This window comes from Melospiza georgiana, chromosome 17, assembly GCF_028018845.1.
Source record: "Melospiza georgiana isolate bMelGeo1 chromosome 17, bMelGeo1.pri, whole genome shotgun sequence".
NCBI lineage: Eukaryota > Metazoa > Chordata > Aves > Passeriformes > Passerellidae > Melospiza > Melospiza georgiana.
Window position 1 is genome coordinate 11,357,629 of NC_080446.1, and position 17,312 is coordinate 11,374,940.

Here is a 17,312-nt window from a genome sequence, read left to right on the forward strand (position 1 = left end):
GTGTCACTCTTGGAAAACTATAAATGTTGGAGTCAGAAAATAAACTTCCCTTTTTTCTTCACCTTGAGAACAGCAGCGTGAGCTTGTGTTCTTTCGTGTCCTATAGTGACATCTTCCCAATTTGGAAGGACCATAATTAAAACTGGAGAACTGCAGAGCAAAATTAAAACTCCTTTTTTTCCTGTCAGGTTGATGGGATAAGGGGTCGACCTATTCCTTTCCAGAGAAAGCTCTGAATGGCAGAGCTTCGTAGGGAGGTGTGAGGGAAATCCAGCTCAGACTCCTCCCAGGAGCTGCTCAGCCCCATCTGAGGCAAGGTGGGAGATGAAGGATCCAGGATCCATGGTCACATCCACCAGGAGAAGGCTTCCCACTGGGCAGGACCCTCTGCACCATCTCATTGCTGGGCAGGGAGGTTGCTCAGCCCTTTGTCTCAAACCTGGGCTTGCCTTAGACAACTGGGCAGAGCATGGCATCCCACCAAGAGGGGATTCATGAGGGACATAAACCCCACACAACCAAAAGGTAGAACACCTAACCAGACAACAGCAAAGAGTATTTGATCTCAGCTGAATGAATAAAACACACTGAGGAGGAAAAAACACCTTCTTCTTTTGTATTGTGGGTGCCAAAAGCAGTTACACAATAGGTTACTCATGTTATTTCCCTCTGAGGGAATGGGACCCATTTCTGGAAATGGTATTTTATGAGAATTTCACAAATGGGGCAATGTGCAGAACAGACTGAAAGAAAAGGGAAGAGGATAGGCAAATTGAAGCTTGAAATAACTGGATTTATTTAGGTTAGTCTAAGAACAGTGTGGATAGTTCTATAGGAGAAGAATTGTGAGCTTGTCAGAGTTAATAAAAAGCTAAAATTCTCCCCAAGACTCCCTCCCCCTTACTCCTCCTGCCCTTCTGCTTTTCATACACACATCTGTAAGTCAATGAAATGGACTCATTATAGGAAATAATTTTATCACTTAGATGTGGCATGTAAATATTGCACTTTCTGCAAACATGCGTAATAGGCTACAATGCAATTAAAGAAATCAGAGTGAAAATTTATAAAAAATCTCTACCAATTTTATGTACAGATGCATTTGCTGGAAAAGGCATTATTCACTGAATGCAGTTAAAGTGCAGTAAATCGACTTTGAGAAAAATCACAAGACTTTTCAATAAAAAGACAAAATAGCAACACTGCTAAGACAGCAGGTGGTAAAACGAGATACAGGAATGTTCCCCCATATAAAGAAATAAAACAAAACAAAGCTGTGTGATTTTACTGCTCTTTTCCAGCAGAAAAAAACATCCCTAAAGGACTCAGAAAATAGGCTCCTAAATTTGCTCATATGGAGTACCAGAGATTGAAAGGCAAACTTTGAAATACAATACTCAGAAAAACCAGAGAAGGGATGGTCCTTAGTCTTAAAGAATGGGATTTTTTTTTTTTTTCTTTGAGCTTGTCAATGCAATTTGGGGCCAAGCCACAACACAGCTGGGGGACCACCAGTGATATAGGATATTTAATTAAATCCAGTAGTTTGCATCTGGAGCAATTTGCTTCTGAATACTTAGTGGGCATCCTTCAAAAGCATTAAGAACTTGTCAGTGAGATAGAGAAATCCAAAATGAAAGAAACCCATTATAAAAGGGGGGACTATGGTGTTTTTAAAATAACACCCATGGGAAAAACTTCAAGAAAAAATAACACCCATAGGATAAACTTCTCTTCTGAGAACTGGAAGTAAAGGCTTCAAGATCCCACAGGGAGGTAATGAATACCTGCTGGACCCCTCTGCAAGGCAGGGGGTTTTTCCAAGTGATTCCAATTGCTGCTGTCAGCAGAGGAGCCTGGCAGGATGAGTGGCAGCAACAGGTAAGGCATGTGGGCTCAGAAGGGAAATTTGTGCATCTGTGCCGGTGCCTTGCAACAAACACAACTTCACTGAGATGGAAGAGAGTGATGAGTACAGAACTCAAATCAGGGAGTGACCTGCAGGTGAGTGTCCCACATCAGCATGTCACCATGGAGAGCATGTCACCACTGAGAGCAGGACCCAGCTCAGACAGGCAGCAAGGTTTCCTGCAAGGTGCCCACTCTATGCCATGGGTGCCTGGGCAGCTCCCTGCCCCTGAATGACCAGGGAAGGGATGGCACTCCTGTACCTGGCACTGGTGAGGTCAGACCTTGAGTCCTCTATCCAGTTCTGGGCTCTTCAATGCAAGAAAGACCTTGAGGGGTTGGAGCATGTCCAGAAAAGGGAATGGAGCTGAGCAAGGGGCTGGAGACTCAGTCAGACTCAGTGAGGAGCAGCTGGAATTGTTTAACATGGAGAAGAGGAGGCTCAGGGGGAACCTTCTCATTCTCCGCAACTCCTGACAGGAGGGTGCAGCCAGGTGGGGTCAGGCTCTGTTCCCACAAGGGACAGGACAAGAGGAAACAGCCTCAAGCTGTGCCAGGGGAGGTTCGGGTTGGACATCAGGAGGAATTTCTTCACAGAAAGGGTGGTCAGGCAATGGAAGGGGCTGCCCAGAGAGGTGGTGAAGTCACCATCCCTGGAGGTGTTCAGGAAATGACTGCAGATGGGCTAGTTGATAAGGTGGTGAGTGGTGAAAGGTTGGACTCGATGGTCTTGGAGGTCTTTTCCAACCTTAATGATTCTGTGATCTGTAAATCCTCTACTCTGCAGCAGGATCTGCTTGCCTGTGCTAGCAAAGCCTCACTAAATCAAAATTCCTTCTTTCTGGACTTCACTGCACAGCCAGCCTAGCAGCACAGCTGGATTAGGAATGTGAGAAGTGTGTTAAACCCAGGAACTAAGCAAATACCTCCACAAGCATTAAAGACAAGGCAGGCACTCCTAGAATCATTACCAGCAGGCCTTGTTCACCATGGAAGAGGGGGCAGGATGGAGAGCTGGAGCCTCCTCCACCCTCGTGTGGGGATGTGTTCAGTCTCCAGCTCCACATCCCGCTGTGCTGCAGCACTGCAAAGGCATCTGAAGTGATGCTGAGAGGGTAATAACCCCGACAGTGCCTGCAGCAATCCTTCCTGGAGGTTAACAGCGGGAGGCAAGGAGGCTGAAGCATTCATGAAAGCAGAGTGTGAAAAGCAGAATCAACAGCTGAGTTGGCCTTTTAGTCAGCGCCTGCTTTCGGCAGCTCCGTTATCAGAGGAGAATGAGAGAGGAGTGAGGGAGGAAGGAGAGGAGGGAAGTGTGAAGAAAAAAGACAAAACACCCACCTGACAGGTGCTCCCCGGGACTGAGCAGGTTTCAGCATGACAGTGATGGTGGTGTCAGTCTCATTGAGGGGAGAGTCTGTGTCATACTCCGGCATGGACGGAGCTGCAGCAGAACAAAGAACAACCTCATCAGGCACCTGCCCTTGGTAGGGATTGCAATTGAATGGTTAGATATAAACATTTGCCAAATGAAATATCAAAGTACTTCACAGTGTTATGACCAGAATGATCAAAACTGCTTCAATATTTGTAAGAGCCAAAATGAGGGATGTGGGGCTCTAGGGACTATCCAAAATGCAGTTGATTGTATACAAAATGCAGTTTATTATATCCAAGGTGTTAAAGCAGCCCAGGGTTGTAGGTGACAGAGCTGTGCCCACAGCTGTCAGCTCCAGCTGCAGGCAGCCCTGGAGACCCTTTGGTTTTGGTTACAATTCATTATAGACTTTTCTTTGCTGAACTGAACATCTTCATACAGTAGAACCAATCTATACCTTAACTATTATCTATACCTACCATAACTACTATAATTACCATATTCATGTTACTGTTCTCCAATCACTAAAAGTCAGTACATTACAGTTTAAGCTAGAAGTTGGTTTTCAGTTTTCTTGCAGTGGAAAATTCTGAGACCTTTTTTCTACTTGCCACATTTGCTGCCTTGTTTGTCTGTGCTGTCTTCCTGCTTGGTAAAAACATCTTCTTGTTTGGGGTGGGTTTATCCTTTGTTCTAAGTCATGAAAACCCCTTCTAACTAACACACCCTTTGCCTCCTTGGTTATCCAGTGAGACTGGCTCAGCAATTCTTTTCTTCTATATCAAAACTTCCTTCTATCTCTATTCCTTTATCAGACAACATTCAAAAATCTTTCAGCTAAGCATACATGTCTGTGAGACTTTTGTCAAACTTTCATCCTTCCCAACAAATATTTGTACACTCTTTTTCCATTCCAATGAAACAGGAATTGGACAATCTTCAACCTGGCTTTGAAAATCCCATCTTGAATTTTTAAGACTCGGTATGGCCTTGAGGTGCAGAAAGGAAAGTGTACAGACACTATAAAGAAACCCAAACTATTAGGATGAGTGAATGAGTGGCAGAGCTAAAAGTACCCCTGAATCCTGAATCTTTCCCTGCTCTGGTCAGTGCATTTGCCATCTCACATTTTAAGATTTTAATGCACAGACTTCAGTTGCATCCCCTTGATTAGCTGGAGGCTGTGCTAGGTAACACAAAAGACGAAAAGAGAGGAGCACTAATTAGCCAGGTTATTTTTGCACCCAGTCCCAGGACATTATACCCCAGTTCTTAAGTGCTGCTGACTCACCAGGCAGCTGCAGAGATCCCAGTGCCACCCTGGGGCAGTGCCCAGCCATCCCCATCCCTGAAGAGCTCCCCCCAGCAATACAGAAACCCACTGAATAAAAACCCATCCAGCCAAACTCTAGTTTCTCCTTCTGCTTAGTCAACTTCTCTTAGGACCATTCCATGAAAGTAGGATAGCTTTCCTTAGGAAATATGTTTCACTTATTGCTTCTTCCTTCCCCAGGAGCAGGCATCTGTCTGGGACAAGTTTTACTGCTGAAGACCTGAAGAGACCATGAGGTCAGAGCAGCACCAAATTTGTTCCAAAGATGCATGTTTTGCTAAAATAACGGTAAAGTATAAAGCAAAGAGAAGAATTCACAAAAATTCATGCAAGTTCATCTTGCTCACAAGGGCAAGCTGCATTGTGGGGGATCTCATATTTAATCCTCTCATAGTGATTTCCACTGTAATCCTGTTTACAATCAGGATTTTTATCTAAATGCCTGAAAACTGTCAAGAATGGGGGCTGCTATTATCAGCTCAGCTGCTGGCTTCCCTGTCAATAAGCTGGGGATGTGTTCAGAGTGAATGTCAACTGCTTAAGAAGGATTTCTCTGGAATAAGGTGCTCTCCATCAAGGGGAAGCAGTGACTCCTTGAAAGGAGACACATCCCCAGTGGTCTTGCACACCAAAGGTCATTGGAGATGCTGGAGATCACAGAATGGTTTGGGTTGGAAGGGATGTTAAAGATCATCCATTCCAACCTCTGCCATAGCAGGGACACCTCCCACTGTCCCAGGTGCTCCCAGCCCTGTCCAGCCTGGCCTTGGGCACTGCCAGGGATGCAGGGGCAGCCCCAGCTGCTCTGGGCACCCTGTGCCAGGGCCTGCCCACCGTCACAGGGAAGGATTTCTTCCTAACATCCAACTTGCCCTCTAACAGGTTAAAACCATTCCCATTTCCTGTCACTCCAGGCCCTTGTCCAAAGTCTCTCTCCAGCTCTTCTGGAGCCCCTTTGGGTACTACTGTAGAAATCTGCAATGAGGTGACCCCAGAGGCTCCTCCCCTCCAGGGGTGCACCCCCAGCTCTCCCAGGCTGGCTCAGAGCAGAGGGGCTCCAGCTCTCAGAGCATCTCTGTGGCCTCCTCTGTACTCAATCCAACATCTCCATGTCCTTCTGTTACAGATTTCAATGCAAGATGTTTTCTATTCCCATCTGCATGGCAGATTACCTTTGTCAAGAGGGCAGTTTGCCTTCTCTCTCTCTTTGAGTGACCACATTCACTCCTCCCTCGGGAGGGGACACCTGCTGATAACAGCTATTGAATGTCCCTGCATGGCTGATAAGAACTACAGCATCCCACTGGGAGATGTGAGCCCAGAGGGAGGAGCCAAGCATTCCTACCTGGATATAATCCAGAGGTTCTGGAACACCAGCACAGCTTCTCCACTGGATTCCCCAGAGGAACAGCAGCTGCCTGTCCTTCCACTGGATCTTCAGAGGAAGAGACTGCACCTTTCTCCAGGATCCCTGCTCCAGCAGAACCAGCCCTGACACTGCAGGAGGGCTGAGCCACAGTTCCAATGGGACTGCTGCCACAGGGTGTCAGGCTGGGTTCTGACTCTGGCAGTGTTGTTCTAGTGCATTGTTTATTTTATCCTTTTTTTTTCCCTTTCCCTAATAAAGAACTGTTATTTCCTGCTCCCATATTTTTGCCTCAGAGCCCTTTAATTTAAAATGTATAGCAATTGAGAGGGGTGGGGAGGGTTTACATTCTCCATTTCAGGGGAAGCTCCTGCCTTCCTTAGCAGACTTCTGTCTTTCCATACTGAGACACCTTCCTGTGCTGAGCACCCCAGAGCTGGATGCAGAGCTCCAGGTGAAGTCTCATGAGGGCAGAGGAGAGGAGGAAAATCCCCTCCCTTGATCAGCAGGAAGTGCTGAGCCCCTGCTCTGGCCAGAGGAGACGATGCTACAGCACAACTTAGTGCACCCATAGAAACAAATTCACACACACTGCTACAGCACAAGTGGCTTTTCATGAGAAAAAAAAAAAAAAAAATAAATACAGCCTCACAAGGACATTCCTGTCAGAGCAAAAATCCTTCTTCTCCCTAATAACTGCAAAGCTGCCTCTTAGAGCAAATTTAATGGTAATTTTCAAATTATTTGGAAAATGTACCAGAAACTTGATGATGCAAGGAGAGAATCTAATGTCAGAGACTACCCCCATGCTTGCATGGAGTTTGTACCCACTTATTGAGAGCCAGATATCTGGGAGATGGGGGGTAAAAAAGTCAATAAACCAAGCTCAGTATGCATATAGTTGGCACTCATGCAGGCAGCTAACACAATTGAAACACTTACGGGATGATAAAATACGAAGAAACTGAAAAAGAGGACAAAAGGCCCCCAAACCATTGCTGTGTTTTTATTTCTCTGGTGACAAGGGAATAGAGTGCAAGCTGTGCTGTCCCTTCACAGCAGGGCTGCAGAACCCCCAACAGCCCGTGGAGCTGTTTGGACACTTAATGGCTTTTACTTCAAGTGGTTCAGGGCTTGAGTGCTAAATGTGAAGGTTCAAACCCTGAGCAGAGGGAGGAGATGTGCTTTGCTTCCTTAAAATTTACCCTGTCACTTACTGCTCACAACTTGCTATTATTAACTGATTTTGAAATAGGGCAGTGGAAAATCTATACTGTAGTGCAATCTTTTCTACAATAACCAGCCGTAATTTCAAGCATTACCAGTGTCCTGAATGTTCCAGATGTGTATTTTGACTTTACTTAAAAAAACCCCTGTTAAAATAGCCCAAAAAATGACAGCTTTTCTCTCTGTAAGAAAACCTATTTTAAAAATCTATTTTAGTGCTATCAACTAAATGTTAAATTCCACATATATCTGCCCAATATCACCACTACATTCCATTTTTTTTATAACTGCCCTGCTTCCCTTTTTTTTTCACACCTTTTTGCCATTGCCTCTTTATTTTAGTGCCTTTCATATTCTTATGTGTCTCAAGCCCTCTCTCTGCTCTTACCCATTAAAAAACCCAAGGAAAAACAGCTTTCCTCCCTTATTTTTAGGGAGGAAATTATTAATTCCATTACTTCATTACATCCATTTTGGTACATCCTGAAAATAAAAACCACATTACAGAAGGAGTTCTCCCAGCCAGCCAGATAATGCTAACAATAATTACTATAAGGGTAGTTCATTTGTGCAACTAATGATGGTTCTCATTTCAAATGCTCCACAGATATCCAGGGATACTTAGGACACCCACAAATTAACCCCTGTAATTGTAGCCCAAATAAACAAAGATCTGTGGCTGTTTCAAAACTCTGCCCTATGAAACTTGGAGAGACATTAAGCTGAATATTTTTAAAAAGACATTAAGCAAAGTATTTTTAATATAGATCTATATTTTTCATATATAAATATATATTTTAATATGTGTTTAATATTTAATATATATTTAATATGTTTATAATTTCATGTATCATCTTTGAGTCTAAAGCACAAAGTTCCAGTTTTTTGGGTTTTTTTTTTCCTTCTTCTCCAAAGCAGTACCTGAAATCTTGGTTGCAATCCTGGTGGTGATGGGTGGCCCAAAGCCCTTGACTGTGCTGGCTTTGATGGTGAACGAGTAGGTGGTGCCTGGGTACAATCCCACAAAGAGGTGATGGGTCTCATTGCGCAGCTTGAAGACTTTCCCTCTCTGGCTGGACAGGTCAGCACTGGGATCCAGAGACCCAACGGCCTTGTATGTGATCTGCAAACAAAGAACAAGGACAGGAGGTGATCAGGGGCCTTCTGCACTGGCCTCTCTCTGCTCCCCTGCTCTGGCACGTCTTGAGGCAGAATGCAAACATAAGGAATTATTTCAGGGTAATTTCCATAACTCCCGTGAGCCATTTTGCATTTGGGTGCTGTCAAACCAACATGAGAATTTTTCCAAGGTTTTACTTAGGGAAAACCTAATTTCCTCTCTCAGCTATAGCCTCAGCATGTGCTGACTTATAACAAAAGATGTAGAGTTACTTTATATTCCAAGTGTCACTATAGGACATGAAATAACAAAATGTGGACACGCAGCTCTCTCAAGGCAAAAGAGAATTTTTAATTTCTGACTCCAACATTTATAGATTTCCAAAAGTGACAGTGGATTGGTGTCACAGACACATTTTATGGAAAATCCTTTCCTTAGGATTTTTCCTCCTGAGAAGTTGAGAGGCCTCAGGAACAAAATGTAAACAATGATTATCTGCTGCTGTGGAATGCAACAGGTGCATCTGTGATTGGTCTCGTGGTTGTTTGTAATTAATGGCCAATCACAGTCAGCTGGCTTAGACTGTCTGGTCAGTCACAAGATTTTATTATCATTACATTCTCTCCTTTCCTTGCAAGGCTTCTGATGAAATCCTTTCTCCTATTCTTGTAGTATAGTTTTAATATGATATATATATCATAAAATAATAAATCAGCCTTCTGAAACATGGAGTCAGATCCTCATCTCTTCCCTCATCCTGGGACCCCATGAACACCACCACAGATTGGAGGGTGACAGTGCCACCTCTCCAATGACACTGGACAAGCCAACAGTCCATCAAATTTCTCCTCCTCCACAAAAGAATACAAAACAATGAGTTATTTACACAAAGTGTGTGAAAAAGTTCATTACAAGAATGTAAACACCAGAAGGCTTAGAAAAACTTAAAAAAATCAGGGCAACATCCAAGCTCAGAACTTCTGTCCTCAAACCAGAGCACAGAGCATGGCCAGCAGGGTTTTGACATGAGAATCACCCATGCAACACCCACAGCTCATGAAAACCCTCAGTGCAAACATGGATATGTTTCCTTTTGGCAAATCATCTCCTCAAAAGGCTGCTGAAAACAATGCAAGCCTTTTTCTGGCAACAAAATCTTTGGAGGCCTTTTCCTGTGCTACAGAGACTGTGCGGAACTGAAATAAAATGTTTAAATGAAATAAAGATCACCACATCTTTAGATAAAAGTCTTTCTCTCTGTGGAAACCAGCTTCTGCTGAACTTTCCCTGCCCTCATTCTGAGCCTTAGAGTGTAGATTAACATGTGGTGCAATCTGGTTTACACCTGGTTGAAGCCAGGAGGGCTCCAGACCTGGAGGTGAAGGAATGTCCCCCCCGTTAACAGAGTGACAAAACTGTCCTTTGTCTCCTTAAAAAGAAAAAAAAGACCAGAAGTTTCTCTCTTCAATTAAGTAAAAAAACATCTCATAGGATTTGGGGGAATTCACCTCAAACTGAAGGATAGCCAATTAGACAGGAGCCAAAAAGTCCCACCTGGGCAATTTACTAGGAAAAGTAGAGAACAAAGAAACTAATGGCTTTTGTGGGGTGTTTTACCAGGAGCAAGAACCTCTTGCACCTGGCTCAGTTTTTCTCTGTCAAGAGTTGTGTTATTTCGCCTTTTAATAAAACTTTTTTGTTTCCAACACTGCCACAGAACCATCATGCTGATTTTATGCCTCCTAAGGTAGCTGAGCTATCTTGGGTGTGAAATAGACCTCCAAGAGCTGACGAGACCTGGCTGGAGGAGACCATATACCATGGAGGGATGTCCTGAGGAAACCTGGAGCTGGTGCCAGCACACCTTGAAACCTGCCTGAGCTCAGCACGCTCACCCATGGCAACCCTCCTGATGTACAGACACTTCAAGGGAAACTCATGACTTATTTACCAGCCAATTCCTTGCCTGAGCTCCAAATTCAATCCCAAGGCAGCTCAATTTCAGCAGAGCTGTCAATGTAATGTACCGTGCTCTGCTGCTCTCCTAACCTTTTTTGATATTATGGGATCCTCACTTATTTGTAATGAAACACTATGAATAAATCAATGTATGTTAATACATGAGGTCTTCAATTTTTTATTAAGGTCTCCACCAGAATCTAATTCCCAGCCTTTCTGAAAGAGCCTTTGAAAATCTTTATGTCACTTGGTTTATGACAGGAGGGAAATGTTGCATTTTGAGGAAAAATAAATATCCACTGTTTAAAAAGGGAGGGTTTAATAATAACAGGATAAATAAGAGACCAAGACTGATGTTACTGACACCAGAGAAGGGTGAGAGGATGTGAATCCTGTTATTTGGACAGAGAAGAAAATTCAGACAGAGCTGACATCCAAGATAAGGCAGTGTAACAGAGAAAGGGCATAAATTACACCAGCAACAAGAAAGTACAGAAGCAGAACTCTTAAAGTAATTCTATTTAGACAGCTTGCAGGTGATTTCATCGAAAACCAGCTAATTTTTCCAGGAATTACAATCTGGGTTTAAATTTTTATTACATGCCAGACACCTGAGAAAGAGAGACCTTGGAGCATAATGGTTCTTAAAACAAAAGAAAAATTAAAAACAGGAGGAAAATCTCTACACCCACTGCTTTTCCCTCAGGGAGTCATGAACCAGCATGGCATGGGACAGTATTCTGAGAGCATATTGCATCAAGGCACTTCAAGGCAAGGGAATTTGTAAGACCATTGGAATTAAATTGGGAAACAAATACTTAAATCAAGAGCCATGACCCTGTCCATGCCATAGCTAAACTCCAGAAAGAAAAATGCATTTAATTTAATGTTATGTAGGAATGAGCCAATGCAATCTTGTATGCTCTGATGGCACATCTAGAGCTAGAATAATAGAAATTCTATAAAACTACATATGGGAATGAGCAAAAGAGGAATTGGGGGAGAAGAAAAGGAACTTCCTACACCTGGGGCACTGAACAGCACATTCACAGGCTGCCCAGGTAAGGCAGTGGCCTATGCAAAATCAGTGGTATTTATTTTCAAGCACATTATACTGAAGGTTATAAATACAGTGAAAGATGCACTTGTCCTTGATCTCCATCCATATAAATAAATGCATATTGCTACCTTCAGCAGTTCTAAAATCATTACAGAAACAGTTATTTTTCCTTATTAAAAAACCCCTATCCCCTTAAGGCAAAAAGAGCTACAAAAGCTTTCTAAAAGAAAAAAAAAATAAAGAAAAAAACCCAAACAATGCAGTGATTTAAAAACAAACAAACAAACCCAGTCTTTATTTTTCTGTTGACTGTAGCAGCGAATGAGTACAAGGGACCTTAAAACAACCTGGGTCAAGTGACAAGTAGCAGAGAAGGAGGCAAGAGCACTTGAGACAATGTCCCCAATTTGATATTGTAGTGTGGGTCAATTTTCAGAGCAACTGCTCACTCAAATCAGACTTCAGGATTTCCCAGGGCTCTTTTCAGGATATAGCAACTCCAGCAGAGAGATTTGTGGCACAGCCAAATGCAAGTTTACCTTTTCTGCAGCAGAGCCTCTCCCAGTAGACACAGATCTTGTTAAACCAGGTGGTGTGGGGACATTCAGAGCCACCCTTGTCCCCAAAATTGAACTTTTGACTTGAACACATTAACAGTACCTGGATGCAGCACAGAGAATAGAAGCATAGAGCAAAGCTGTGCATGTGCCCAGGGTCACCTGTAGCAATGATATTTTCTGAAAAATCCCTTTGCCAGGATTTTTCTCCTGAGGAGCTGAGAGGCCTCAAGAACAAAATGTAAATAATTATTATCTGCTGCTGTGGAATGCAAAAGGTGCATCTGTGATTGGTCCATGTTGGATGTTTCTAGTTAATGGCCAATCACAGTCAGCTGGCTCAGACTCTGAGAGTCAGGAACTTTTGTTATCATTCTATTCTTTTTCCTTTACTTGCAAGCCTTCTGATGAAATTCTTTCTTCTCTTCTATTAGTATAGTTCTAATATATCATTTTAATATAGTATATATCATAAAATAATAAACCAACCTTCTGAAAGAAAGTCAGGTCCTCATCTCTTCCCTCCTCCTGGGACCCCTGTAAACACCACCACAGTCACCCAGTCCAGCAGCAGCAGAAATATTTAGGGGCTGATAAATGCAAATGGTGCAGAAACAGCAACCAATTCTTGCTCTTATCAGGGTTGAGCTCTTCTCTGCTTCCCTCCAGGAGGGCTTTGAGTGACTGGAGTGGGCAGGAAAGGGCACAGAGCCCCTGCCAAGACAGCCCCTGGGCTAAAGGGCACACAGACCCCACAAGGAGGGCCCTTGGGCTAAAGGTAACTGTTCCAGATTGCAGGGCAAGATGTTTTCCATTACCATCTGCATGGCAGATTATCTTTTGTCAAGTGGGCAGTTTGCCTTATCTCTCTCTTTGAGTGACCACAATCACTCCTCCCTCAGGAGGGGACACCTGCTGATAACAGCTATTGAATGTCCCTGCATGGCTGATAAGAACTACAGCATCCCACTGGGAGATGTGAGCCCAGAGGGAGGAGCCAAGCATTCCTACCTGGATATAATCCAGAGGTTCTGGAACACCAGCACAGCTTCTGCACTGGATTTCCCAGAGGAACAGCAGCTGCCTCTCCTTCCACTGGATCTTCAGAGGAAGAGACTGCACCTTTCTCCAGGATCCCTGCTCCAGCAGAACCAGCCCTGACACTGCAGGAGGGCTGAGCCACAATTCCAATGGGACTGCTGCCAACACCCTGACCCACAGGGTGTCAGGCTGGGTTCTGACTCTCTCAGGGTTGTTATGGTGTACTGCATTGTTTATTTTATCCTTTTATTCCCTATTAAAGAGCAGTTATTTCCTCTTCCCATATTTTTTGTTGCCTGAGAGCCCCTTAATTTAAAATTTATAGCAATCTGGAGGGGGAGGGGGTTCATTTTCTCCATTTCAGGGGAGGCTCCTGCCTTCCTTAGCAGACACCTGTCTTTCCAAACCAAGACAGTCACACACAGCCCCTGCCAACAGAGCCCCTAGCTGTGTGCCCACCTCTGGGAGGACTCTCCTCCCCACCACAAGCACCTGATGTTCTCCAGGCTGCCGTTTATAAAACCAGGGCTTCTACACTCTACACAAACATTTGTATGGCTGAGAAGTGTGGGGATTTCTGAAATTGCTGAGTGCTGCTGCTGCTTAAGCAGCCAAACCCCAGGTGAAGCAGAGGAAGCTGCCCTGGAAACCAAGCTGTCCACTTGGAAAGGAATGCAAACTCTTCCAGCTCAGCAAAAAACAAACAAGCAACCAATCATTTTTCTCTTCCAAGTGAGCTACCTGCTGATTTTCAGCTCTGAGTGCTGCCCTGAGTGTGGATCAACAGCTGAGAGCTCTGTCTCAGACTCATTCCTCTCTGGAGCTGCAGGCACAGCAACAGCAGCTGCCACTCCAGCTGCAGCCACAGCTGGAACTGCCAGCAGCATGTCCTGGGGCTGGCCTGGCACACAGTCCTGCTCTGCCACCTTCCTCCAGCCAGCAGCAGCTCCAAGACACTGGGATTTCCCCTCTGGAATAATCCAGAAGTGCCACACTCCTGGGTTTGTGTGTACCCATGGCCCTGGGTGGGAGGATTTCGCTCACAAAAATCAATTTTTGTATTACTTCTCTGTTCATTTCCATGTGTCTTCTACCAAATTATAGCTGGGTAAAAGGAAGGAACCAAGAAGTTTCCAGTCTCCTCCACTGATTTAAACTCAATTTTCTTAAGTAAGAGAAATTGCAGGGAATCTGAGTGAAAAACTTTTGAAAAACCATGGAAATTTCCAACTCTGGAGTAATTTATAAAAGCAGAAAAACATGTCTGGAGAAGAAATATGGCACTTCTCTGGAACAAGAAGGATGCTGGAAAAAACACCTGTCTTGTGGTTTGTATGCTGAATATTTATCTTAATTTCTTGTTCCAAGTGTCAAAGCATTTCATTACAAAACAAACAAGAGATTCTAATCTAAAAAAATAAGATGACTCAATCACTTGAAAACAGCTGTTCTAAATTATTTTAAATAATCTATTTTAAAGACAAGCCCAGCCATCTAATACTTCTGTATTCTCAAAAAAAGGAAGAAACATTATTAATTTAAGAGTTTAAAAGCACAGACAGAAAACCAAGAGAAAAATATCCAAAAATATATTTTAAAATATAATTCTGATTAGAAATATTGAAAATATGTGTTTTTATTTGTATGCAGAATGAATGAAAGTACAAATAAGAGGAAATTTCTCACAAGACTGAAACTCTATGGTTTTTAACCACCTTCCTGATCTCCCTGCAGGCCAGGCACTGTCCTAAGTGGAAAGTTAAATTTGGCTTGTTCTTTGCTCTGCAAACTGGAATGTCTGTCCAGGGTTTCCATAAAGAATGAAGAGTTTACACATCAGCTCCAGGGGAACTTGATGGTCCCAAGGAAAATTTTAGTGGCCAGCACTGCTATGGATCTAAACACAGCAAAATCAGGCAAAGAAATACACATTAATAAATGCTAAATCTCCTTGGAACCTCCTTCACTGAGTTAATTAAATGCTTCTCATACTGAAGCAATAAAAGCAATAAATTTGAAAAAAATCAAAAAGGCAAGTGGTGAAGTAACTCAGAAGAATAAAGAACAGCAATTTTCCCAACAGCACAAGAGGGGCAGAGCATTGAACCTGGGGTTCTCCCAGCTGGGCAGGAGGGCTGGATTCAGGAGGATACTCAGATGCTGAAATCTCCAACAAAGTTTGGTTAAATGAGTCCAAATGCTTTGTGAAAGGTAAAACAGGCCAACCGTACAAGTTTGAGTCTACTGGAAACAATCAAAAAAGGCTTTATAGTTTAATGGCCAGGTGTTCAGTGGTGCATAATTGCTGTGATAGATTGGAGAATAAAATAAGAAAAGATCAGCATAAAGGAGTAGGCTGGTGAACAAATTCACTCCTGGTTGTTTTTTAAGCAACCAGTGCACTCTAGTCCCCATTAACCAGGGGCACCCCCTCTTATTCCATCTTTCTCTCTGTTTTTATCCACTTTAAAGCTCTGAATATTAACTTTTTTAAATCACTGAGCTATGGTAACAACCCTGGAGATGTAGATGTAATATTGAGAGCACAAGAACAGCTCTTCTCTCCTTCCCAGAGCCCAATTTAACACAATTTTCTGGGGAGATGTGAACACTTTGCTAACTGTCATCATCTGTGACTGCAGAACTTCTCTTACAAGGACATAAAACTTTCATGAGGAAGAGAGAAATGATAGCAGAGGTATTAACTAAACTAGGAAGCACAAGTTTATTTCCCACTGCAAGAGAGAAAACACATATTTTAAAAAATAACAAAAATAACCTGCTTGGATTTTTCAAAACTCCAGTGGTGAACAAGCAAGTGCACAAGTCTGGAGAACTTTACTCCTTCTTTGAATGGTGGAGGAAGAAATTGCTTTGTCCTCTGCTTTCTAAATTAGAAATGACAGCAAGAGTTGAAAATTAGAAGCTGAAAAAATCCCTATAGAAAAAAAAAAGGGTACCTATTGTTCAAAGTGTGGTAATTAAACAGGGAAATAGACCATCAAGAGATGTGATGAATTAACTTTGGGTTTAGAAGTTCCTTTGGAAGAACCTATAATGGCACAAGCACGAGGCCCTAAGCTTGATACAAGAACAAATTGTGACAAAGATCTCATCACTCCACTGTAATGGCCCTTTTTGCCCCATACTACTGAAATCCTCAGGGAACCCAGGATGGCTATTCAGACTCTCTTTAATGCTGTTAAATAAATAAATTAACAAGGCAGAATATTCTGCTCAAATCACAGCTGATAGATCCATTTAGCCTGCCCATACATTTGGTACATATGAGTAAGATTTCACCCTGATGAATAACAGAGTTGTCAGGATTTTGTGTGTTCATAACCTTAAAACTGAGGGCAGAACACTCCAATGTCTCAGGATTGAGAGCTTGCCTGTCAAGGGGAAAAAAAAAATATGTTCATATATTTCTTCCACAGCAATTGATCCTGGTATGCAGACCACTTTATCTTATATCTTTTGCCATACAGAATTAATCAGCCCCAGTGAGCAGAATTTTGCTCTCTACAGCCATATCCACCATTAAACATTAGGACTTCAAGCTTCCCCTCTGATTTTAGCAATTGCAGCCTGTTTCAATGCAAATGGTAAGTGCTGCTGTTAAATCACACACTACTTTGTGGGTACATTATACAACCTTATATCTATTTTCCATTTTAGTGACAGCCTGCATAGCAGTTTGGGGAAGGCATTTGAAGCCTATAAATCCATTGCATTATTTCCCTACATTCCCAGTGATGTTTGATGTGCCTGTGCTTATAAAACAGCCCTTTCTGCAACCTCTCCCATCTGGGGATGATTTGGAGCTGACAGGTAGCTGCACTAGCTCTCTCTATAGATAAAATAGGTTTTTTCCTGCCCTTTTTCACTCAGCAACACCACAAGACTAAAACAATCTCTTGCTATGGACAAGAGGGGAGGCAGGACAAGGAAGATGACACAGCCACTCCATGCATGAGTGTGCCAAAGTCAGGAGCAGGGTCTGCAGGGACACCTTCACTGCTCTCTGTCCCTTTACTGAGCTAGAAAAAAAGGCAGATTTTCCTGACTTCTTGCTGCTTTTTGAACTCACTCCTGCCTTGTGAAGCAAGACCTGGCATCAAGACCATTTTTATCCCTCAGTTCTTATCATACTGAGCAGCACACAGGGCACAAGGAGGTGGACTGCCCTGGGAATAAAGATCCCAGAGACTGTCACAGATGTCAGCTCCTCCAGCACTGCTCAGCAAGCAGGAGGCAGCCCATCCATCCAGCCAGAAAATCCCATTGTCTGCAGCTCCTTCCCACACCAGGGCTGGGCTCAGCTTCCCCTGCCCTGTGGGACTGTGTCCTGTCCCAGTGC

The 17,312-nt window shown here is 43.3% G+C and overlaps 1 protein-coding gene across 5 annotated transcripts in view; it reads right to left on the bottom strand.

Moving 5' to 3' along the window:
• PTPRT (protein tyrosine phosphatase receptor type T) overlaps nucleotides 1-17,312 on the bottom strand; it is a 491,783-nt gene that overhangs the window by 122,889 nt on the left and 351,582 nt on the right. For all 5 annotated transcript variants that reach the window (XM_058036502.1, XM_058036501.1, XM_058036499.1 and 2 more), the window contains exons 10-11: nucleotides 8,134-8,335; nucleotides 3,250-3,352 (exon numbers count right to left, since the gene is read on the bottom strand). In XM_058036502.1, the coding sequence (XP_057892485.1) occupies nucleotides 3,250-3,352; nucleotides 8,134-8,335 (305 nt within the window). The remainder of the gene's footprint in view (nucleotides 1-3,249; nucleotides 3,353-8,133; nucleotides 8,336-17,312) is intronic.